At 32.3% G+C, this 25,472-nt stretch overlaps 2 protein-coding genes and 1 pseudogene across 2 annotated transcripts; 1 reads left to right on the forward strand and 2 right to left on the reverse strand.

Moving 5' to 3' along the window:
• Positions 1-10,085: 10,085 nt before the first annotated feature.
• LOC126691447 (lycopene beta cyclase, chloroplastic/chromoplastic-like) lies at positions 10,086-10,730 on the reverse strand (annotated as a pseudogene).
• A 3,556-nt stretch (positions 10,731-14,286) lies between these two features.
• On the reverse strand, positions 14,287-19,452 carry LOC126691448 (zinc finger BED domain-containing protein RICESLEEPER 1-like). Its single transcript, XM_050386495.1, has 7 exons — positions 19,434-19,452; positions 18,590-18,682; positions 18,304-18,376; positions 17,332-17,338; positions 15,383-17,229; positions 15,066-15,304; positions 14,287-14,318 (listed from the first exon to the last, which is right to left on the reverse strand). The coding sequence occupies exons 1-7, from the start codon at positions 19,450-19,452 to the stop codon at positions 14,287-14,289; spliced, it is 2,310 nt and encodes a 769-aa protein (XP_050242452.1).
• A 1,910-nt stretch (positions 19,453-21,362) lies between these two features.
• Positions 21,363-23,202, forward strand: LOC126693530 (UPF0481 protein At3g47200-like). The gene is made up of 2 exons (XM_050389508.1): positions 21,363-22,956; positions 23,008-23,202. Exon 1 carries the CDS (start codon positions 21,437-21,439, stop codon positions 22,943-22,945), a length of 1,509 nt encoding a protein of 502 aa, XP_050245465.1. The 5' UTR covers positions 21,363-21,436; the 3' UTR covers positions 22,946-22,956; positions 23,008-23,202.
• The last annotated feature ends 2,270 nt before the right edge of the window (positions 23,203-25,472 follow it).

The raw sequence follows: 25,472 nt of genomic DNA on the forward strand, positions 1-25,472 counted from the left end.
AATTAGAAAATTTAGATAAGATACATGACACAAAATTGGAGTCCAATTTATAATCTTCATGAAAGTGTGCAGGTAAGATGTTTTTGCTTAGGCCAATGAGCATTATTATTGTGGTTTTATTGGCTTCCGTGTTAAATGTTAATGCATTATTTATTTGGGCACAAAAATTAGAAAATTTAAATAAGATACATGACACAAAATTGAAGTCAAATTTATAATCTAATTAAATTTTTTTTGAGTTTTGGTTAGGACAAGTGGCGCAAAATTGAGAATCCAATTGAAATCTAATTGGATTTTCTCTCTGCTTCACCTATTATTATATATATAGATCAGGCAATTATCCCTTAAAATTTTCAAAAATTCTCATTTCATCAAAAAATAAATGTCTCCCTACTTTTAAATGTAAAAGTATCACGCCAAGAATCTTAAGCTCATGATTCATATATCCCTTCTCCCATTACTATAACTATCAAATTAAAATAAAAATAGAAAATTAATTACTCCTAATTGCCATACTCACTAGTTCAATTATGCGAATTTTTGAAAAATCTCAGCAGGGGATTCCTAAGGAAAATCTAGTGTAGATTGTGAATAGAAATGGAAGGAAGTGGCTTTGTGTTTCAATCTTTTAGATTTTGCATAAGTTACAAGAAAACATACACATTACTTTTTGAATGAAAAGAAACTAAACACGTTAGCTTCTAATTGAAATACTTTGAATTCATGAGGGATTCCTTAAATCCATAAGGTAATAGGGTTATGAAATCCACCAAAGAGAAACAATAGACAAAATATGTAATTTTTTTTATAAATTTGATAACTAAATTGCTTTGAATGTTACAACTCATTTAAATAGTAAAAAGAAAACCTAAGGTTGCAAGCAAAACACCTAGAAAACCCTAATTCACACTAATCAAGTAATTATGTGGCATAATGGTAATTTTTACCAAAAAATGGAAAGTTTGAGATAATGTAAAAGTTGAAACTACTGTCTCTAAGAGACGTCCTACAAAAACCTGAACCTATCCTGATTTTTAAATTAAAAGTTATTAAGTAAACAAATATTACTAAGAATAGTAAAATCATTAAGTTTAGTGCCTTAACAAAAGAATTCACCAAATTAAGACGCACCTCGTGACATAGACACTAGTTTTGATTAGAAAACTATTTCCCTTCGGCTATTTAAGTTTCATACAATTCCAACATCATTACCTTGATAAGTTCTACTGAGACCTCGAGACAGAGCCAAGATTTGGAGTTAGGGAGGCAATTTTGTTGTTGACTATGTGTGGCAACTGAGGTTTTTTTTTTTTTTTTTAATGATTTTTTTCGTGCATCTACTGTTGGGTAAGGGGAAAGTTATTTTGTTTAAAATTGGTTGATTGTGCCTTTTTTTTAGCTTTACTATTGGTAATTTTTATTGTTAGGCTAATTTTTTGAGCTCTTGTATATTTGTACTAGATTTTCAATCTATAAATTTTTTTATGTTCTTTGAAAGGAGGAAATTTCAAGAGTTACAAACTTTTTTATAAATTGCTAATGTGGTGAGTAGTTATTGATAAGTAAAAAAATTGTGCAAGTGGTGGATTCAGATACGAACCAATAAAAATTTGTTAGGTCAATAATTTGTAAAAAAGTCATAGAAAATTTTGTTGTTATAACATTATTCTTAAAAAAAATCAATTATATTGTTAAGTGGAGCTAAATGTAATTTTATAAAACAAAATTGCTCAAATTAGTACATATGTATATACTAATATTAAAAAAAAAAAAAAAAAAAATTGGAGGAGCCTTTGCCCCCCAAGATCAAAGAGGATCTCCATCCCTACTAGCATCCCTTGATCTTGAGCAGTGATTCTCGTTACTCTAGAAAGGCTTGTGATGTTTTACATAGTTTCAATAGGCTTGACCCATATATATATATATATATATATAAAATGAAATGTACTAAAGCACAACCCATGGACGACATTTTCTAAAATATAAACAATTAACTTTTATAAGACAATTTTTTAAAAAGGTTTTATGAATTAATCTGAAATTCATGGTGTTAAAAAAATGTGTCAATTCAACTGAAAAGCCATTCCTGTTCATTAAGGACGGAATCAATACACAATTTTTGTAAGAAATTATTTGGAAAAAGAAAGTTCACATTTTTTATTTGCAGTTTGTGATTTTGTTACATATATGTGAATTTCTTGTAACTAACCAAATTTTTTGAGTATAGGGACAAATTATCACCTTGGAAAAAGTATTTTCAACATGCCCTAAAGTAGAATTATGTTATTCTATCATTGTTCACTCCTCAATTTCTTTAATACAAAATCAATTTTAGATCTCAATATATAATTATGTACTTACTAATTGATACAGTGCTTTAAAACTATGCGCTCTTCTAAATTATAGATTTTTAAGCCTTACTTTTTCCTTTCTAAGTACAACTTTTCAAACATTGCATTTTCAAGGTACTTACAAAAATGGACCTTTTCAAATTACCATATTTGTTCACACAAAAAAATCCTATTATTTCACATTTGGAGAATTAGAGACGATACCATTAGAATTAGAGACGATACTGTATTATTTTTGAAGAAAAGAACTATTGCATTTTTTAAGAGTATGAGTTAAAGTTTTCTCCAAAAAAAAAATAATAATAATAATTAGGAGTTAGAGAACTTTAATGCATTTTTCTTTTATTAATACGATTCCCCTCTAGTTTTTATTATATTTATATTTTTCTTATATTGACTTGCATGTGTTAGAGATGTAAACTGACATTTATTATTTAAATTATTTTAAATTAAATAAATATTTATATGCTTCAAAGTTTTAAAACTATTATTTTACTCTAATCATGTAATTTCTAATTTATTTAATAAAAAATTAAAATGTTATATTTAATGCACAAATCTTCTACTTTTGCGAGGTCTGCAAGAGGTGATTAGTAAACAACCCAAAATTTTCTTTTGCGAAGATTAATTTTTAGCTAAACTCAAATCCACAAGCTTTCTACTTTATATAAAGACTAACTTGATGTAGTTTTTTTTGTTAAGTATAAAATAACATATATTAAATCATATTAAAAAATAATTTAACAATTTATATATTAATAATATATATATTATTAATAGGTTATTTTTTGCATTTAAATGTTGATATATTTGTCTAAAGCAAGAATGGAATAAATCGTTCTACCTTTTTTTTGTTTTCCTAAAATAGATAACTGTGAATAAGAAACATAAACAGTTTTACACTTTTACTTATGCTTGATCCCTGATGCAAAATATAGAAACATAAAGAGTTTTATCACAAAAGTTTATTCGAAACTTGCTATATGTAGCTAGGTAATAAGATAAAAGACTATTTCACGGGAATCACATTTTTAGTTTTTACTGTTTGAAGCTCGATACAATATTGCACAATTAATCTGGTAGGAAAACCAATACCTTGTTAAACTTTTTAATAATCTTAACAATAATTCAATACCTTTAACATTTAACATTCACGTCATTCATATATACTTCACTATTTTGAGGCGAAAAAATCTCCTTTAATTGATATATAGAAAGTTAGAAACTAATCTCACTGATCGTACTAGCTCTTATTCTTTGAATTCAGTGCCACCGTTTCTCCAATTTTGGTGTAGTCAAATAACATTTCTTTCCGTTCTCACTAAAAAGATGACCCCAAATGGATATATTATTAGATAAGTACCGTAGCACAGAATATGACAAAGTATATATTTTTTATGCAAGAAAAATTATAAAGACTAGGTTTATTGCAAAAGTGTCATAAAAATTTGCAATCTAAGTCAAGTCAGGAGGAACAAGTCGTGTGCACTGTATCATTGAACTGTTGTAGGGAATGTTTTTTTTTTTGCAAAAAGGGCCAAAAATACAAGAATGACCCAAATCTTCCCTCGGGTTCTTTAGAAGTGATTTTTTGAGAAGAGTCAAGTCCAAAATTCCAATTAATTGTATGATGAACAAAGGCTAATAATGCTTTAACGAAATGCCAATAACTGAAATCCAAAAAAATGCTTAAAAACAACAGGTCTAAAACTTTGAACTACAAACAACAAGAAGAGGAAATTAAGAGAAGTCAGGAGGAAGAGAGGGAAGGTTCTCCTGTACCATTATTTTCACACCTAAAGTTTCAATTCCAAGGGTAAAATGTAGCTAGTCATTTTTGAGCCGATGAGAGGCATTTAATATAGAGTTTGGTTTTTGGGTAGTAGAAGAGGCTTTTAGCCCCCATGACACTAATTTTGTGTCTTGGCTTAAGTTGCTTTTTTTTAGGGAAAAGTTTGGCATGCAAGCATGATTTGGGAAATAAAATGGCCCTAACTCAAGGGTTGTTGTTTCTTGATCATTGCAACTCTTGGGTATTGTATTTGGTGGCCAAAATAGCTAAGCTAGGCTAATTATAGTTTAGTAGCTGTGTTTTTTTTTTTTTTTTTTTTTTTTTTTGGGTGGAAAAAGAGAGCAAGGCAGCAAACTTTGGCTACAGACAGCAAAAACATAAGACCTCATTTTGGGGTGGAAAATTTTGGTACAAGACCTTCATAGCCTAAGATTCCACAAACGTCCCTAACTCACTTGTTAGCATATATGCATGGGCTAATAAGCTCATGCAAAAGTTCTGAAAGGAACCAACCTATACCTTCCAAGCCACAATCCCTCAATTTTTCCAATATATTACATGGGCTTGGGTCATGCATAAAAAAATATAATATAATATAATACATTAATTAAGCTTGTAGAAAATGTGTTACGAAAATGAGTATCAACAACTGTAAAATTATCAATTTTTCCAAAAGTTTAAGTTATTGGGAAATAGTAAATTTAATAATTTAACTATATAATTTTATCAAACTACCTTTAAATAAGTAAGATCCAATACCTGAGATTTTAAATGGGAGCTAGGTAGAGTAGAGAATGCAGTGATCGAACTCAAAACCTCTTACTCCGATATTAAGTTAAGTAATTAATTGTATATCAGAATAGTTGCATAAATTATATATATATATATATATATATAAATATTTTGAGAAAAAGGGTATCATAAAGCTGGTATAAAAGCAAAGACCAAAATAAAATTATGCATGTTTAAATACTGGACCTGTTAAAATGGATAAAGACATAAAAGCTAGTCACTATCAATACCTTATTCAGAAAAGTGTACCATATATGTAATGAAACCCAAGCAAGTTTCCTTTTTTTGGTAAACAACCCCAAGCCAGTTTCAGTGTCTTTTATATCTGTTTCCACATATCTGGTAGATTAAATTTTAAACTTGTGATTTTATCAAGTCATAAAAAATATAGTTGATTAAGAAAAGTAAAAAGTGTGTATATTTATTCCCAACATTTAAATATTCGAATAGAACATGTTGGCCTGAAGTACATGCAGTAGTTGGTTTGTGATCTAGACAGTATCTAGACACTAAGGAGTGTTTGCGGCTGATCTTTTAATAAGCTGCTTGTTCTTTGTAATATCTTTGTATTTGTGCTCGAAAAATTCTTACTCATTCATCAAAAGAAAAAAACAATGCAGAGCCTTAAATTTCTCAAGCAAAGTTTCAACGCACTATCAAGTATATGTAAATTAAATTCTAGAACTACATGGAACGTTGTCTAAGAGAAGCAGGGGAAACCAGCAGTGACCACGACCAACCAGCTGAGGAGGCACAGTCAGAGGGTTTCATTCCCAAAACGCTTGCAGGAAGCCAGGTTTAAAACGGTAACGGAGGCAGAGGAAAATTTGATGAATCAATATCCAACTACAAATATACAGAAGGTTAATTCTCTCTGCGACATGACAAGAATTAATTTCGAGATGAACTATGAAACATGAGTGGCATCATTCAATTCGGTCCTATCCATCATGGTAACCCAAAGTACCAGCTAGGAGAGAAGTACAAGCTTATATTGACATATGAGTTTATCAGAGGTAGCGGAAACGGTATATTTAACACTATCTACTCATTTCTTTGTTTTATTTTTAAATTTTTGTAGCTTTATATACGTACTAGTTGTTAACACAATAATAATAATAACTAGAAAAAGAAAAATATAATGATCAAAAACAAAAACAAACAAAAAGAAAGAAAAAGAAATAAATTCAACATCTTTTTTTTAGTCAAATTGGACAAGTAATTTCTGCCTTTTTCTAAGAAGAAATTTCTATCAACTTGAGAGACACCCCCATCCAAGTGGTGGGGGTACATGATAGTTTTCCTATCATTAAGTAGCTTTTAAACAATCTTGACCAAATCATTCTTGGAAAATGCTACCCAAACGTGTTGGATACTCTCATTCTTGGAAAATTCTACTCAAATATTTTTATTTTTATGTAAACTACCCAAACGTTTAGTACATTCTAAATCCCATATACACAAAAAAAAATCTACTCTTTTTTTGGTTGAACATTTCATTGGTTCAAAAATATCCATACACCCTTTGGTTTAAGTAGAGACAAAATTGAAAGACAACCCGGTAAAAATGCATCCCTAACTCAAATGTACAACATTGTTTACAAAATAGGATCATTTTCCCTTTGGTTTTCAAATTTAATTTGAACTTCTAATTTCTTCAGTCAAGAATTTTAAATTTTAATTTTTATAATTTGTTTAGTAAAGGATTCTACTAACCACAAGTAATTTATCCTAAACTCTCAATCATGGTTTTTCATTCTATTTTTAAAACCCCCATGTTTTAGGATAATAATTACACATTCATTTACATTATCAATTATCAATTTATAACAGTATAACTATATAAGCAAATTTGTGTTATCAAATTTGAATATAAAATACAATAGAATAACTTAATATAAAATAAATAAATAAAAAGTATAAGTTTTTTTTTTGAATATATAACAAACGGTAGAGGAAGTTAAGTTACCGAATATATCATTCTCAAAAAAAAAAAAAAAGTTACTGAATATATATATATATATATATATATATATATATATATTTGACGTTAAAGGATAGGAAACCTTATTATTATTCTTAAGGAATAAATTACAAATATTGAAGCTTGTGTTGCAATTTTAATAACACTAGTCGCTAACCCATGCAATGCATGGGAAAATTTTGCATAAATGTAAAATGTATCATGTATAAGATTCAAAGCTGAAATTTTTAAAGCATAATGAAAATATTTGATCACAAAATAGAGAAATATAAGAGAAAGATGTGGCTATCGTCAAAAGACTAATCCATGGCTATATAGTTGACAAATTCAGTTATAGCAAAAAATGAACCCAAAAATTCAAATGTTAAAGTGTTCAAAAAGCCAAAAAAATTAAAGAATCTGAATATTCTGAGCCTAAAAAATTATTGAAACAAAACAAAACACAGATATGTCTATGTGATTACATAACAAAGAAATATAGAGAATGATGAGTTACCTTCAAAAGAATAATTTGTGGATATAGTTGTTGAAATCTATTAGACAATTTTAGATCTTGCAAAAAAAAAAAAAAAAGTGAGAAATCAAAGAATCAAATGTTAAATTTTCCAAAGGTCCAAAAATAATAATAATAAATTAATTAGATGATTTAGAGCCTTGAAATTATTGAAACAAAACAAAAGAATATATGACTTCACAATAGAGAAATATAACAAAAAGATTGGTTACCCCTGGTGAAAATAGCTACAGCAATAGTGTAGCCAATGTATTGTGGCAGCGAGAGAACAATATCGAAGATGTGTTTGTTTTCTTGGTTTTTTAGAGACTTTTGCTTCATGTAGGATTTGAAGTAAAAAAAAAAGAACACTATTATAATAGAAATTTTTTTCTCCCAATGCCAAAACTTATCAACAATAATCAATGAAACCTGACTATAATATAAAAATTAGAGCCTCTTCAGAGGAACAAACATAAGTTAAATCATCAAACTAAAGCTAGCCCAAAGCATGCATACATACAATCACATATACTTATCATCAACTACAATGTAACCCTAACCAAACAATGTGAGAATCTACAATTCTAAATTAGATTAAACCCTAAAGGAACTTTGTTTTTTCAATTACAATAAAAAAATATTTGCCAAGCAAGAAAAAATTCTAACCAGAAAACAAAAATCGACAATCCAAACCCAAGAAATTGGAAAATTTTAATTGTAAATTAGCATATCTTTAACCTTGCTTCAATTTATTTTTGGTAGCAGGCCCAATCTTTAGTACAAAAATTGAGAAGATTAAATCTAAACAAAACTGAATGGAAGAATAAAAATTAAGAATAGAACCTTTGATGTTGCAATGAAGGATTAACACAAATACGGGAGGGAGAAGGAACTGTAGGCATTACAACTTTAACTCAATATCAAAAGTAAATCAACAAACCAAATTTAAACACCTTAGTACTCTTCCATCCACGCCTCGAAGCATAAAAAATGCAGCCACGGAGTGTAGGATTGTGTCCACAAACCGAAAGTGTAGGATTTTTGAGGGCTTTCTCAAAACAATAGTCCAGAAGATTTAGAATCAGCCTTCATCATTAGTTGTAGAACTTCGAAAAAACACTATTATTTGCGTACAACAAAATTATGTGTTAGAGAACAGAATTGCAAACCTCCTATGATACTATGAAAAATCTTCCATGTCAAACAATATTAGATCAATCGTTTTTCCTGTTGATTGTATTTGTTAGAAAAACAAAAAAGAAAATAGAGATATTACAAAGGTGGTAGCTCTCAGTCTCTCACAAAATCTAAAATTTTCTCTAGAACAAAGTACGGCTCATAAGTTAAAACCTTCAATATACTTTCTGGATTAGTAGTGTTTTAGTAGGATAGGTAACAGAGTTGCAAAGAGGTTTAAACATGTGATTAGTAGTGTTTTAGTAGGTTATGTAATTTTTTTTACTGATTTTTTTTTTTTAAATAATGCTAATGTGGAAAATTAATGTTGATGTGGAAAATTGTGGAAAGGTTAGAGGCTTCGATTATATATATATATATATATATATATAGATAATAAGTTTTTTGAAAAATTAAACAAGTCTCAAAAAGGGTTCTTCAGAGAATTTGTTATTATCAATGAACACAATATGATAATAGTTTTTTTTTTTTTTAAGTGAAAATCTAAAAAAAAAAAAAAAAAACAAATTAAGACATTTTCATAAAAAAAGGGCCTTAAAAATTCTCCGAGAGTCGTGATTTCACATGGGTCATCCCAAGGCCACATCATTTTATAAGTTCTTTAACTTGGTTTTGAAGTTTTCATGCAAGTCTAATAGAAGTTAGTGTGAGTGTACTTTCTAATTTGATGTAATAATTTTAATCTTGCAACCAAAAAAAAAAAAAAAAAAATTGCATTAGGTGAATTGCATCAACTTAATGCTACATCCTTATCATTGTACAAAAGTCTTGGGCTCTGATCTAACTTATCAAGGGGAAAATGATGGTCTCCATTTGAAATTGATCTATGATTCAAATTAAATTTTATAAATTTAAAAGTGTACAGATTACCAATCACATAAAATTTTAAATGACAAGACAATCTATATAATGTTAAATCTAAAAACAAATTGTGCAATGGAAAAAAATAGAGAAAACTTGATATAGAGAGGATCATAGGAGCACTCCTTCACATTAGGTGGTTTATCTTTATTTATGTGGCTTATTAAGCCCAATGGCTGTTTTTTCCTTTTTCTTCTTTCTTTTTTCAGACAACTGAACGAAGTAGATTAGTAGATGAAACTTATTATCCAAAAGAAATGTTGAATTATTTCAATTAAAAATCCAAATGTATATTTTTTTAATTTCTGAAAATGTAAGCCTTCCATACAGGCTCGATGCAAAGAGGCAAAACAAATGAATAGGAACAAGTGGTAAAAGAAATTAAATTTATTGGCTTTATTCTAGTGCTATTATTACTAACATAATCTGACAAGTTTTCTTTGAACCAAAAAAAATCCTTTCAGGTTTCAATCGGCATAACAGAACTCTTCCTCCTATAACAAAATGAGTAGCCAAAAGAGGAAAGGCCAATGAAAATAACCTTAATAGATTTGAATGCCACAACGCTCATCCTCTTCAATGCTTTTCATTTTTATGCCTGAGTGCCTTAATCTAGCCACCATTCTTTCCTTGATATCTTCCAAAGGCACTCCAGGCAGAGCAACTAGGGAAGTTTCCTAAAAAAATTAATATCCTGTCAGAGAAAAAGGGAATTGCATATAGAAAAGTGGGGATCCTACAATTTCTCTCTTTCAGCTCCACATTGTTGTTCAGATTTGAATCTCTCTGGTCCATGAAAACCATTTTGTTTACATAAAATGGGTGTTCTTCAACCTCAGCCAAAATCCCATCAGCCACTCGGTAACCAGGATTATAGGGCTTGTCATACTGAACAAGGCATCTAGAAAAGCCAGTCACAACAAGAACCATGGCAGCCTGAACTGTGAAACTATCATTGCAAATCAACAAAGATTTAGGCTCCTCATGAATAACCTTAATAACTTTAGCTTGGGGAAACTTGACACCATTTGATATGCATTTTTGCAGTATTTTTTACTTCAGCTGCTTCTGAATAACCCTTCCACAAAGGTCTATCAAGGTCCTTCTCTGACAGATCATCAACAAACACAGCAGCTCCAATCTCCAGAACAGGTAGTTGCAAGGCAATCAAGCAAGTCCATGCACTCCTAACCATGTATGATGACAGCGCATGTGCTAGGCTAGAGTACATGAAGTTCACACAATGATTTACGCAATATGAACTTGTGTGTGGCATTCTAACAAATAGTTTGTGCACAACACTGAATGAAAGCAATTTCAAGAGAATTGGATAATGTAATTTGGGTGCTGTACGCCTGTACTCATGTCTTATATGTGTCATATTTGTGTCTTATAAGTGTCATGTCCATACACGACCTGTGCCCATATCTGTGCTTTCAATATGAAAGCGTATGAAAGCACCAAAGCCCTACTTCAAGATTTTGTTCATAATATGAATGTTCAAATAGCGTATAAAACACCAATAAACGTTTAGACCCCCAAATGTAAAAATACCAACACAAGCTTATATACAAAAAGTATATGTGCGGAATGATGAATATAATCTAAACCCAAATTGGTAAAACACTCTAAACCAAAATTAATCACAAACATAGCAGTAATTGAATAATAAAGAGTAAGGGAAGAGAGAAGCAAACACAAAAATAACACGGCGATGTGTTATCGAAAAGGAAACCGAAATACTTGGCAAAAAAACTCTCTGCCACCCTCCAAGCAGTCAAATAATCCACTAGAGAATGAAGTTGGTATACATGAATAGCAATAAACCCTCCAAGCCTAATCTACCTGATGCACCTAAGCCCTCCAAGCTTCTTGCTCTAATAGGGTTACGCCAAACCTTGTCTTCTCTAGTTTACCGGATCCCGCAATAAGCCCATTACATCAACCAAATCCCAAGCACCAAAATAACTCCTCACTAATATGGATATGGTGAGATAAAGATTTGGCAAATGAACCTCTCAAGGGTATGTCAATGGAAAGGGTGAGAGTAGAAGAATTTGGAGAATCAAAAGATTAAGATTGTGGATTAATCAATCTTATTTTTCTTTAGGGTTTCTCTCTCAAAATTCTCTCTGCAGGAAACTCTCTACATATCATGGATATAAGGGTATTTATAAAAGGGTACGTGAGGAATGTGGAAAGGCATATTTCATCCAAACAGGGCATTCTAGCAACTCGGCCTCACGACTGGAACTAATCACGAGTCTAAGTCGCGAGATAACTATCAGGCCAAACTGTACTTTTTGTCCTATAATGCTCCAGCTGTCGTGACCCTTCAACTCCCTACATGCTTTACACGTGTGCCACTTTGACAATTTGCCAGTTGCGAGATCCAGTCATGAGACTCCTTTGAGTGCACACATCTTAAGTTTTCTTCACACTCTCACACACACAGCCCTTACATAATTCTCATCTAAATACAGAGTATCTAATTACTAAAATACAAGCAAATTTGGCACAAAATAAAGCTAACACATGATTAAATAAATTCAACCTTACATAACACATGCGTGAAAATAAAAGGTCATAAATCTGGAAATCTAATAAAAAAATCACCAACAACACTGTTTTGATTCTTTAATAAAGCTTTGAGACCGAATTTCTCCCGAACTTGGTCTTCTTGAAAACTTGGTGTTGAAAATGAAAGGGGATGTCCTCTATTTATAGGGGTTTCAGAGTATAAACTCCACTTTGAATTGATATACTTGAAGATATGTAGTAAACTCTGATTGGCCCAAATTTTGCTTAGAGATAATTATCTCTATTTATCTATTTTGATAAAGTTCATATTTTCATAAAGATAATAAGCAACAAAAATAAATAATTATCTCTATTTTATTTATTTATTTATTTTAATAAAGATAATTATCCATAAATATTGAATAGGAAATTTATCTTTAGTTTATTTATTTATTTTAATAAAGATAATCTATATATCTAATAATAGGTAAAGTAGAGATAAAATCCAATTAAATTTTAAATTGAAATTCAATTAGAGTCTAATTTGCGTCATGTGTCTCATCTAATCTAAATTTTAGAATTTTGTGTCAAGTGAATTAATTTAGTGTAAAAATTGAATTTCAATTAGAGTTTAATTTTGTGCCACGTGTCCTATCTAATCTAAATTTTTAAATTTTTGTGCCAAATTAGTTAATTTAGTATAGAAAACGAGGATTCCAATATAATAAACCATAAGAAACATAATCATATAACTAAAAAAAAAAAATCAAATTTATAAGTCATATATATAAATATATATATATATATATATATTAATAGGTAAAACTTAGAGAAAATTGAATTAGAATTTGAAATTATAATCCAATTTTGCACCATATGTCTAAATTTATGTGGGAACTACATCATAATTATCCACTTAAGCTAATGCCATGTGTCTACTTAAGTTTTTTAATTTTTATGTCAAGTGAGTTAATGAGTGCAAAATATTAAGAATATGAAAGTTCAAATATGTGTATAAATACCCTTGAACGTTTAGACTCCCAATTACAAAACAATCAATTCAAGTTTTATGACAAACACTAAGTGTGCGGAAAATGAACACAAGCTATAAACAGAATTGGTTACCAATCTAAGCCAATTAAAATCACATCCACAGCAGAAAATAAAAGGCAAAGATTCAGGGAAGAGAGATGCAAACACAAGGACAACACACGATGTGTTATCGAAGAGGAAACCGAAGCCCTCGGCATAAAACCTCTCCGCGGCCCTCTAAGCGGTCAATAATCCACTAGAAAATGTAGTTGGGATACATGAACAGCAATAGACCCTCCAAGCCTAATCTACCCGATGTACCTAAACCCTCCAAGCTTCTTGCTCCAATGAAGTTGCGCCGAACCTTTTTCTTTTCTAGCTTACCGGATTCCGCTATAATCCATAGCATCCGCCATCCTTGGCATCTTCCAATGCTTCCCAAAGCTCCAAAAACACTCAACACTCTACATGGGTGTGGGTAGTGTTTGGATAGAAATCTCCTCTCAATAGGTATGACAATGAGAGAGGGTAGGGGTGTCCACGGGTCGGGCCGGGTCGGTTTTGGGCCCAAACCGAACTCGACCCGATTGATTCGGTTTCCTGAATTTGGGATCCGTATTCGACCGAATATCGGGTCGGATCCGACATATCGGGTAATCAGGTTGTTCGGGTCGGAGTCATCGGTTTCACGGGTCTGGGCCTCAGATTGGGCCGGACTTTTTGACAGAGTTAAAATTACAGAAAATACATTTTTTAGGGCCTTTTTACTTAATTTATTTTTAAATAGAGCTTCCAGCTTAACAAAACTAGACCTATTGGGCCATCAATCAGGACAAATCAAAAGGCCCAAATAAAGCTTTATTCTTTTTATCACCTGTGATCAACACAACACACCTAAAAGTCTCTTATTTTTTAGTCACTTATGATCTGGAACAAGAACCCAATACATAATCTTTCCCACATTAAGAACAAAAAATAAACGCAAAAAATAAAATATAATCTGTTAAACAATACAATAAACAGCTTAACAAAACTAGACCTATTGGGCCATCAATCAGGACAAATCAAAAGGCCCAAATAAAGCTTATTCTTTTTATCACCTGTGATCAACACAACACACCAAAAAGTCCCTTATTTTTTAGTTACTTGTGATCTGGAACAAGAGGCACCTATCAATCCCAATACATAATCTTTCCCACATTAAGAACAAAAAATAAACAAACAAAATAATATATAATCTGCTAAACAACACAATAAACTCCTAGGCAGTAAACTGCTCAACACCCATATATCCTGCAAACCACAAGGTCCATAACAAATAATATTTCCAATTTTCCAGCAATAAAATAAATCACAACAAATAATCCTATAATGCAATATTCCAACAGATATATATATACTTAGTAACATAAAGGCAGTCACTGCAAGTTTTTTGGGCAGTAACCCATAAGGCAGAAAGCTTGCTAGTTATACAAAGTTCCAAGCTATATAATTAATTACAACAATCAAATACCATAGGTATTTCCAAAAAATAGCTTTTCCAAAGCATTGAATGACTACTCTATAGTTTATAAGTCTATAACTAATAGAAAAGAAAACCTATGAACTAAGATTTCTTTTCTATAAGTATTGACAGTTGAGTATTGTTACAAGTTAGAAAGCAATATGTCCAAAAAGCTTCCAAAATATTTCCAAAATGCTGCCTTCTTTACAAAATAAATTACCATCCTCCTACAATAGACAAAAAAATATTCAACAAATAATACATTAGTACCAAGTACAAGACCAACTAGTAAGGAAAACAAGTATATAATAGTAAGGGGCTATAAAGGCAGAATCATACCAAGTCACTGATTAATCATCAATGCTAATCAAGGGTCGTTTGCCTGAAGTGGTACCCTTGCTTGAGCTTGTATTTGCTGGTTGTTGATTTAAAACTAGAAAATAATAGGAAATAAACACAATAGATTAAATTTTGCTTGAATACATGAGACATTCAATAAAATTAATACACTAAGTTTCAGAATTTAAGCATATTACCTAAGTCAAGTAACTCCTCCTCCAATGCCTCAACATCATCCCTTGATTGGCGATGAGAAATTGGAACTGTGGCTTGAAGCCAATTTTGTGAACATACAAGGTTTTGAACCATGAGAGGAGATAATGCACTTCGAAATGGATCAACAATTTGACCTCCAGTGCTAAATGCTGACTCAGATGCAACAGTGGAAACTGGCACAGCCAGCACATCCTTAACTACTTTAAACAACACTTGGTACCTATTACAATTGTCCCTCCACTACTCCAATATCTCAAAATTTGCATCCTTTCTACCATCACAGTTTTCAGCCAAATACCTCTCAAGCTCATTACTACAACCTACAGATTGCTCAACTTGGAAAAAACGCTCATATCGCGAGTGAACCATAACATATGGATCACTAGCATCAGTTTCCAATTCTGTCCTCTCACTCCCACTTTGATCTTGCACATTTGGTGAATGAATACAATTGTAAAAATTATGCAACTTAAACAAAAGGTCTTTCACCTTATCAACCATCACTTCAGCAACTGCATTCCCATAAATTTCAAAAAATGAAAACTTCAAAAACCTCAATTTTTTTCGTGGATCAAAGACCACAGCCACATACAAAAGAGGATTAATTTTCTCCCCTTCCCCCCAATACTTCTCAAACTTAGTTTGCATGTTTGTGGCTGTGCTTTTCAAGAGAGTGTTTTGGGATTTAACTAAATTGGAAATACTCTCCTGAATAACAAAGATCTCATCATAGAAGGCATTTGAAGTAACATACAATGAACCAGAAAATTTCTTTGTTGCATTATAAAACAGCCTTAAGAAAGTCACAAACACCCTACAATTTTGGAAATCAATCATACATGGAGACCCCAAACCACCACTATCTTCCTTGGTCCTAAAGTACGACAAATAACCATCATCTTCAAAATCCATTCGGAAAAACACTTTCTCAAATTTTTCAGCAGTTTCTAACATGATATAGGTCGAGTTCCACCTAGTAGGTACATCTAGACTGAGAAGACTCTTGGACTCCATACCTAACCTCTCCATAAAACTCTTAAAAGTTTGACTTCTATTGGGTGAGGACTTCACATACCTCACAGCTTCACGCACCTTAGCAACAGATGCATCTATCTCTTTTAAACCCTCCCCCACAATGAGATTTAGGATATGGGCACGACACCTCATGTGCATGTACTCATTTCCTAAAACTGCCCCATTCCAATCTTTAGTCACCCTTTGCAAAAATTTAATTGTTGTTAAATTTGAGCTAGCATTATCTACTATCAAGGTGAATATCCCATCAATACCCCACTCACGCAACGACATCTCAATCTTTCTACCTATAGTCTCCCCCTTGTGGTCTTCAACTTTACAAAAATTTAGAATTCTCTTATGCAATTTCCAAGCATCATCAATAAAGTGACAAGTCAGACACATATAATTTAAATTTTGAATAGAAGTCCATGTGTTCGTAGTGAGACACACCCTACAACCCTTCAAGGATTTCCTTAGCTTCTCTCTCTCACTATTATAAATGCCAATCACATCCCTAACCACAGTTTGACGAGATGGGATATCCTTTAATCTAAGCTTAGGTTGCAAGGTACTAACAAATTTCTTAAACCCATACCCCTCGACATACCTAAAAGGCAACTCATCAATTATAACCATTTCAGCCAATGCCTTTCTAGAAGCCTCAATAGAAAAGGATGTTGACACAAGGTGCAATCCGTCTTCTCCATCCTTTTTGGGTACAAAAGCTAATGTTTTCTGCCCTTTAACTACATCTTCTCTATTAGGGTTCTTGGGACATATTGGCACATGAGCTAACAAATTACTGGTACCACAACTCTTACTATCAGCATTATAAGATTTTTGACAATAATTACAAATAGCCTTAGTCTTACTAGTATCATCCTCACCTATCTTTACTTTTTCAAAGTGACCCCAAACAACAGACTTTTTCCTACCACTACAACTACCACTAACAGGAGCTGTCATACTCACTTGGCATGGTGGAACTGGGGGCAACTCAGAAGCAGCAGCTGCTTTAGCTTGGGAAGCAGCTTGGGTAGCAGCAGAATCCTCAACTTGGGTGGGAATATCATCTTCTGTAGCAGCTGGTGTTTGGACAAAGGGTTCATTAGTGTTGGTTTCCATGACCTAAAAAAACAAAAATACATATTAGCAAACTAGAGTAACAAGTATAATTAATAGCTTTAATAATAATAATAAATAATAAGCACACACACCAAAAAGGAAAACCAGTATCCTGGAAGCAAACATTTTAATAAACATAATCAAAAGAGATTATTAGAAAGAAAGATCACAGATAACTCAATGAAGTAAATTAATTAGGGACATGCAAGATCACAGATCTCTTCTTAGCAGTGACAAATTGCATGATCATACTAATCACATCATAACAATCTTCTCATACAAAGCAAGGTAAATGTTCTAAAACTTGTGTTAAATGTGTTAAAAACAAAACAAAGCAAACTAAAACTTCTATAAGATGCTATAACCAAAATGTTAAATCAACTTTGTTCACATCATAACAATCTTCTCATATAATCAACTTCTAGGTGTTAAATGTGTTAAAAACAAAGCAAGGTAGACTAAAACTTCCATAAGATGCTATGACCAAAATGTTAAATAAACCTTGTCTAATTTGGGCAATACAGAACATACAAAGCTACAAACTAATAGAAAAGCAAAAACAAAAGCATCTGCAAGCCACATTAATGCAACTCTCATGAACTAAATCAGTAGTTTCCCTTTCAACATTCTACTAATCACATCATAACAATCTTCTCATACAAAGCAAGGTAAACTAAAACTTCCATAAGATGCTATAACCAAAATGTTAAATAAACATTGTCTAATTTGGGCAATACAGAACATACAAAGCTACAAACTAATAGAAAAGCAAAATCAAAAGCATCTGCAAGCCACATTAGTGCAACTCTCATGAATTAAATTCAATAATTTCCCTTTCAACATTCTACTAATCACATCATAACAATCTTCTCATACAAAGCAACGTAAATGTTCTAAAACTTTAAAAACAACTCTAATGAGTTACATTCAATAGTTTCCCTTTCAACATTCTATTTATCATTTAAATTACTCTGCCCCTTTTGTAAAAAGAAATATCAAACAAATGAACAATCACCAGTCAGTCAGTCACTACATTTTTTTTTTTTAACTAAATACAAAGGAATGCAAAAACCATACCTTGAAGAAAACCGTGGGTGTATGGGTTTCAAACTTGAGGGCAGATAATGATACTTGGAATCAGCTTTCAATCCTGTATAAAATTAAAACAGGATCAAAATTGATTAAAGAAAAGAACACAGAACAAAAGTTAAATAGTTAGGGTTTCTAAGTTTTTTTTAGTTAGGGTTTCATAGTATGAATCTTTGGGTTTATTTGATTTGAACATTTGATTTCCATCACAAATGAAACCAACGAGATTAACATAAAAGAAAGATGAGAAACAAAGAAAAATTACCTTACTGACTTAGTGAAGAGTACACGGGATGAGGAAACCGTGGGTGTATGGCAAGCTCATACTTAAGGGCAGATAATGATACTTGGGAGTCAGCTTTCAATCCTGTATAAAATTAAAATAGGATCAAAATTGATTAAAGAAAAGAACACAGAACAAAAGTTAAGTAGTTAGGGTTTCTAAGTTTTTTTTAGTTAGGGTTTCATAGTATGAATCTTTGGGTTTATTTGATTTGAACATTTGACTTCCATCACAAATGAAACCAACGAGATTAACATAAAAGAAAGATGAGAAACAAAGAAAAATTACCTTATTGACTCAGTGAAGAGTACACGGGATGACTCCAGCGGTAGCTATGGAGAGAGGAGTGGACAGCGGCGGTGGCACTAGGCGTTGGAGGCGGAGAGGGGACTGGGTAACGGCATTGGAGGCGGCTAGGGTTTGTTCTTTAGAATCTGGATTTGGATTTTGGAGAAACAATAGTTTGGAACTTTGGATTTGGGGAAACGGTTTAGACTTTATAGAGTGTGAGATTGTGAGAGTTTGAGAGAGTTTGAGAGAGCAAGTAAAGACCCGAGAGTCTGAGACTGAAGAAATGAAGACTGAAGAGATGAGGAAGAGTGAAAAGGGAAGGAGGAGGCGTGAAAGGGAAGCCATGTCCATTAGGGGTGTCTGTCTCTGAAGCGAAAACTAAAGAGAAGAGTGGAGGCTGAAGAGACTCTTGAGACTAGTTGAGAGATATCAGATCTTCACATTTAATTCTCACCGTTAGATTTCCTTTTCATCTTAGATTATAGCCGTTGGTTTAAAATAGATTATTGTGCCACTGAACCGGTCATATCATGGTCTGTCTTACTCTCATTAAGACCATTCATTTTAAATTTTATTTTGTGATGAACGGCTGATGTTTATGTTGGGAAGGTGTGAGCTTTGAGTCTCGGGCTGGGCAAGGCATGGGCTGTTCTGGAGACTGGAAGACTGAAGACTGAATCACTGAAATGTCAAATCTACTTTTTTTTTTTTTTTTTTTATAAATAATTCGGTCGGTTCGGGTTTTCTGGGTGAAATATTTTGAAACCCGGATCCGAACCGACCTATTCGGGTTGTTTTCTTCCCAATCTGTGACCGACCGTAGCTGGATTCAGAACTGTCTGTGGACCTTCGGTTCGGGCAGTTTCGGGCGAGCGGGTCGGTTGATGCGGGTCCTTGGACACCCCTAAGAGAGGGAATGAGAAGAGACTACAAAGATTTCTCTCTAAGAATAAGTAGCTCTCTCTAATTGGGTGGGTGTTTTGAAGAAACCTCTCTTAGGGTTTTTCTTTCTGAATAGCCACCCATATTCTGTGGGAATGAGGGGTATTTATACTGGTGTAAGAATGGAATGCGAAGGGTCAGTTTTTCCAAAACAGGGTTGGCTGGCGACTTGACTGAGTCGCGAGTTCAAGCCGCGAGCTAGCTGAATGGCCAGTCTGGATTTTTGTCCTGTAGTGCTCCAGCTGGCATGACTGTTCAGCTCCCTTGCATGCTCTGTGCGTATGTAACTTTTGGCGGCTTGCAAGCCACGAGCCTCCCGCGAGATCAAGTCGCGAGTCCCTGCTTCACTGCACAGTCTTGAGCATTTCTTCGCACTCTCTCACACACTACCCTTACATAATTCCCATCTAAATACAAGGTTTCTAAATGCTGTATTACAAGCAAATTTGTCACGGAATAAAGCCAACACATGGTTGATTAAATTCAACCTTACAGAATATAATATTAATAAAAAAAATAAAAAAAAATAAAAAATAAAAAAAACTTAAAAAAAAATCACATAGGCTCAATAAAAATCACCATATGTTTCTCAAAAAATAAATAAAATAAAAATTACCACATAACAAAAATCACCACACATTCTATTTTGTTAAAAATTAGAAGAAAAAAAAATGATCATAGGTAGTATTAAATTTCGGTAAGAATTTTAGTATGTGACTAATTACGTTTACCTTAAAAAAGTAATTTGAATAATTATCTATATTTTATGATGAAAATTGTGTTTAAATTTAAATGTTTCTATATGTATGCATGAATGCATGTGTTACATGCTTTAAAAAAAAATTAATTTGACTAATTATTTATATTTTTATAATAAAATTTTTTAAATGCATCAATGCATATGCATGGAGTTACATGCTAGCTATCCATAAATTTTGAATAGAAAATTTATCTTTATCTTGTAGGTCAAATGACGACACATGGCAAATTTCAATATACCAATGTGATGTCAACTTGGATGACACATGTCATCATTTGTTTAATTAATTTAATGACACATAAATTTGGAATTTGTCACTAAATTTTGACTTGGCATATTGTAATTGGTTTGACAAATTTTTGCCTCCTACAAACATTTTCTAGCTCTACCTTTGCTACAAAATAATACATCATGCCATGCCAAACTAACGAGGTAAATAAAGTAAGAAGAAACAAGCCTATTCACTGTATCATTCAACATTTGTGTATTGTCTTTAATTTAATAGAATAGATGATCCCTGTCCCCCGACTTGGTATATTAGTAGAAAAGAAGTTGAAATTACGCATGTTCAACATCAATCTTTCATAATGGATAAAGATATAAAGCAAGTTTCAATTTATTTTGCACTTTTTAGATATATCTTATAGATTATATTCCAAGCTTGATATGTTAATCCATCATAAAAGATAGTCGATTTAGGAAAGTGTCTATATTCAAATAAGAGCGACAGTCCTAATTTCTAAAGCTAAAGTTTCCACGTACTATGTCAAGAATAAATTACAGTAAATACGAGTTAGGACAGCATACTTACAAAATTCAATTGCCTTCTTTGGTGCGAACTTTCAATGCCCGGAAGAGAAGAAGGTGAAACAAGCATAGGTATCACTGAGGAGCCCCAGGTGCCCAGCATTTCAATCGGAATTACTAATCTCAAGGCAAAGCTTGAAAAAATAAGGGAGGCAAAAAAAAATGTGATGAATCAATCTCAAACACCAAAGATACAAAAGGTTATATTCTATCTGCGAGAACAAGACGATTTCCACAAGAATTATGAGCCAAAAGTGGTATCACTCGGTCCGATCCATCATGGTAATCCAAATTACCAGCTAGGAGAGAATTACAAGCTACTGTTGACATATGAATTCATTGAAGGTTTCATTAAAGGTAGCGGTAAGAATATGGAAGATGTATACAACATGATTAAGGAGAAAATCTATGAATTGAGGACATGCTTCGAGGAGGAGTTGACCAAGGCATATGATGATGAGGCTCTCACTTCGATTTTGTTCGTGGATGGCTGTGCAATATTACAGTACATATATTGTGCAACTAACAACAAGTTCAAAGAGTTGAATATAAAAACGGATAGTGTAGCATTTGGGCAACAGGATTTGTTCTTGCTGGAGAATCAACTTCCCTATCGTCTACTCACATGGTTGATGAGCTTGAGTGTGAAGAAAGAAGAATTGAGCAAATCAATTGAAACTTACATTGACTCGCACGTTAAGGTACCAGAGGATCAGCAATCGAATTGGTTATCGTGGAGACTCTGCCAAAGATCGAAGCCACAACAAGCACAAAGTGCGAAAGAAGAAAGCCACTATGAGGTGAAGCTACAAGATCATACCATATCAGTGGCTAAAGAGCCCGTCCATCTTCTTGACCATCTGAGGACACGAATGCTTCATGGACAAGGGTACATTCATGATGGAAAGGTTGGTGAAATCAACCAAAATATACAAAATGTCCAAGAGTACTGGCAATCCTATCGCAATGTCCAGGAGCTTAAAACAGCAGGTATCCATTTGAAACGTGGTGAAAATTGTTACTTGAGTGAGATAAAATTCACTAAACAATTTCTTTTTCGTGGACAACTTCACCTTCCTCCAATTGTTGTGGATGACTCAACAAGGCCTAAGTTCCTGAACTTGATAGCATATGAAAGGTGTCTGGATTTTGAAAATGATTTTGGGGTCACCTCTTATATATCCTTCCTTGATTCACTAATCGATGAAGCCTACGATGTTAAGAAGCTAAGGAAAGCACAGATACTCCACAATTTCCTTGGCAGCGATGAAGAAGTGGCTAAACTTTTCAATGAGATAGGCACCGACTTGGTGCCTAACATCGAAATATACAGGGATGTCAGATCACAAATTCAGAAGCACTATAGGAGCAAGTGGATGACCTGGATAGCTCAAGTCTTTCACGACTATTTCAGTAGTCCCTGGACGTTCATTGCTTTCTTTGGCGCATTGTTAGCACTTGCTCTAACTATCACTCAGACTTGGTATTCTGTCAACTCTCCCCCAGGACCCTGCGATAACTTCTGCAAAAACTTAACACCAAAGTAAATATGCAAAAGGTAAAATTTTATTTGCTGAGAATTACTTGGTTTAATTTCTATGCCTTCCAGACGGCCATTTCCAAATAATAAGGTCATTCCAAAGCCATATCATCTTGTTAATTTGTTTACAGCTTGGCGTTGAAGTTTTCTTGAAATAAGTCAGGGTGATTGTACTTTCTAATTTGATGTAATATGTGTGGATTTGAAATAATTGTGTCTGAGTTTGTGCGTGATGTGTGTTAAAGTTTCATATGTAATAAAGTTTCAAGATGAATATACTTGATTCAAATTCAAATATGTCTAATTTTGCAAAGCAAGGTGGCAGTAAACACATTATCGTCATTGCAGTAAGCGTGGCTGTTTGAGTAATGAGGGAGCATTATCTTCAGAATATATTGTTGGCCTAATACAATTCTTGAAAGAATTCTTTGGAAAAAAAACCCTTCAGAATATATTGTTGTTTGCAATTGGTGATTTTGTTGCATGGAGGTGAATTTCTTATAACCCAACAGAAAACTCTTTTAAGCAGGGGGCACATTGTCACCTTGAAGAAAGTATTTTCAACACGATTTAAAGTTGAATTATGTTTTTTTTATCATTGTTTTCTACTCAATTTCTTTGATAAAACATTTATATACTAAATGTATAATTATATTCCTACTTGATACAGTGGTTTAAAGCTACACTTGTTCAAATTACAGTCTTTGAAGCCTCACTTTTTTTTTTTTAAGCACAACAATTTCAAACAATGCATTTTCAATAAACTTATAAATATTCACTTTTTGAAATTTTTTTTTTTTTTTTAAAATCAAAAGTAAAATCCCATTTTTTATTTTGCATTTGGAGAATTAGAGATGAAACTATATTGTCCTTATATTAACTTGTATATGTTTAGATATGTAAAGTGACAATTATTTTAGGCAAAAATGTAAAACATAAGTCTAAATATGACCAAAATTAATTTCAGCATTCTAACTTTACTTTTTAATTTTATTCAATTCAATCCTTTAAATTTCAACATGATTCAAATCAGTACCCCCATTAGTTTCTGTTAGAATTGTACCATTAGTGACCTCAAAACTACATTGTTTTAGGTTTTACAATTAAAATAAATCCAAAAATCTAATAAAAAATTTTCTTTTTCAGAAAAAATAAATTAAAAAGATATTGATATATTTTACCAAAAACATCCAGCAAATTTTCCCCAGCAATCCATAAAACTTTCCACGCAACCAAACAAACTATAGAACAATCCAATCACAAAAATTTAGAAACAAAAATTTACGTCGCCAGTGAAAGAAACACCATTTAATAACAAGAACAATACTAAAATCAGCCAAGGAAACCCAGATCTAGAAAAATTAAATATATTTTTTATAAAAAAATTGCTTCCCACACCAAATCCGACGACGCCGAACCCTGAAATGCCTGGATCAACCTCACTTGGCTGCAAATCTTAGAGGAGTCGGGTACAGGAACACACAAATCTCCTGTATGTTTTGTAGATCCGAACCCATACTTATCGACCCATTTGTCAAGTTCAATGGCTTCGTCTCCCACTCTCTCAGCGTAAACCGTTCAGGTCATGCTTTTGCTGTAGAGAAAAAACTTTCTTCAAGTGCTTTGGACTTTTGCGAATGGATTTACGTTTGAATGTGCAGAAATTGTGTGTAGATTAGTTATTATGAGTTTGATGCTTCTGTGGAGCATATTTTTTAGTTTTTTTTTTTTCGTCTTTATATGTCTTTTCTTTTTTTAATTATGGTGCAAAAATGAAAAATAATTCTAAAAAATATGGTTGGGAAAATGTTTTTTTATTTTTTTTATTTTATAGTTTTCTGGAACTTTTTTATAATTAAAGAAATTTTAGAAAATCAAAATAACATAGTTTTGGGAGTTACTAATGGGGAAATTAATAGAGGACTTAAAATGTGTTTTTTTGCATTTTAGCCTCTATTTTAAGTTAATAAATCTATTATCTATATATGTTTTTAAATTTTAAAACTATTATCATAATCTAATGTTGTAAGAAAAAAAAAAATAGAAGGTCTTATTCAAGGCATAAATCTTTGACTTTTGCAAGGTCTAAAAAAGTTATCAGCAGGCCACCTAAAATTTTCTTTTGGAAATATTAATTCTATAGCTTCGTTTATGTGATCTTTCTAGTTTATTTTAAAGACTAACATGATATAATTTTTTGTTAGATATAAAATAATATATATTAAATCAGTTAAGGCGTAAAGAGATGGAAGTGGTATGGTGGAAAAACATGCTTTTATGGTTTCCTCAAGCAATACAAAAACATGCTTCTATGGGGTGGCTTACTTTGAAAAATAGGTTGACTAGAAAAAAATATATTGATGCAATGGGGTTTCTCCGACATAGTTATTGTGCATTCTATAGAAATAAAATAGAGAGTAGGGAACATTTGTATTTTGAGTGCTCCTTCACCAAGAGAATTTGGAAGCATATTATGGGGCTTTGCCTAGTGACTGATGTTCCTATTATTTGAGATGAAATAGTCCAACGGGGGT

This window comes from Quercus robur, chromosome 7, assembly GCF_932294415.1.
Source record: "Quercus robur chromosome 7, dhQueRobu3.1, whole genome shotgun sequence".
In the NCBI taxonomy this organism is placed as follows: domain Eukaryota; kingdom Viridiplantae; phylum Streptophyta; class Magnoliopsida; order Fagales; family Fagaceae; genus Quercus; species Quercus robur.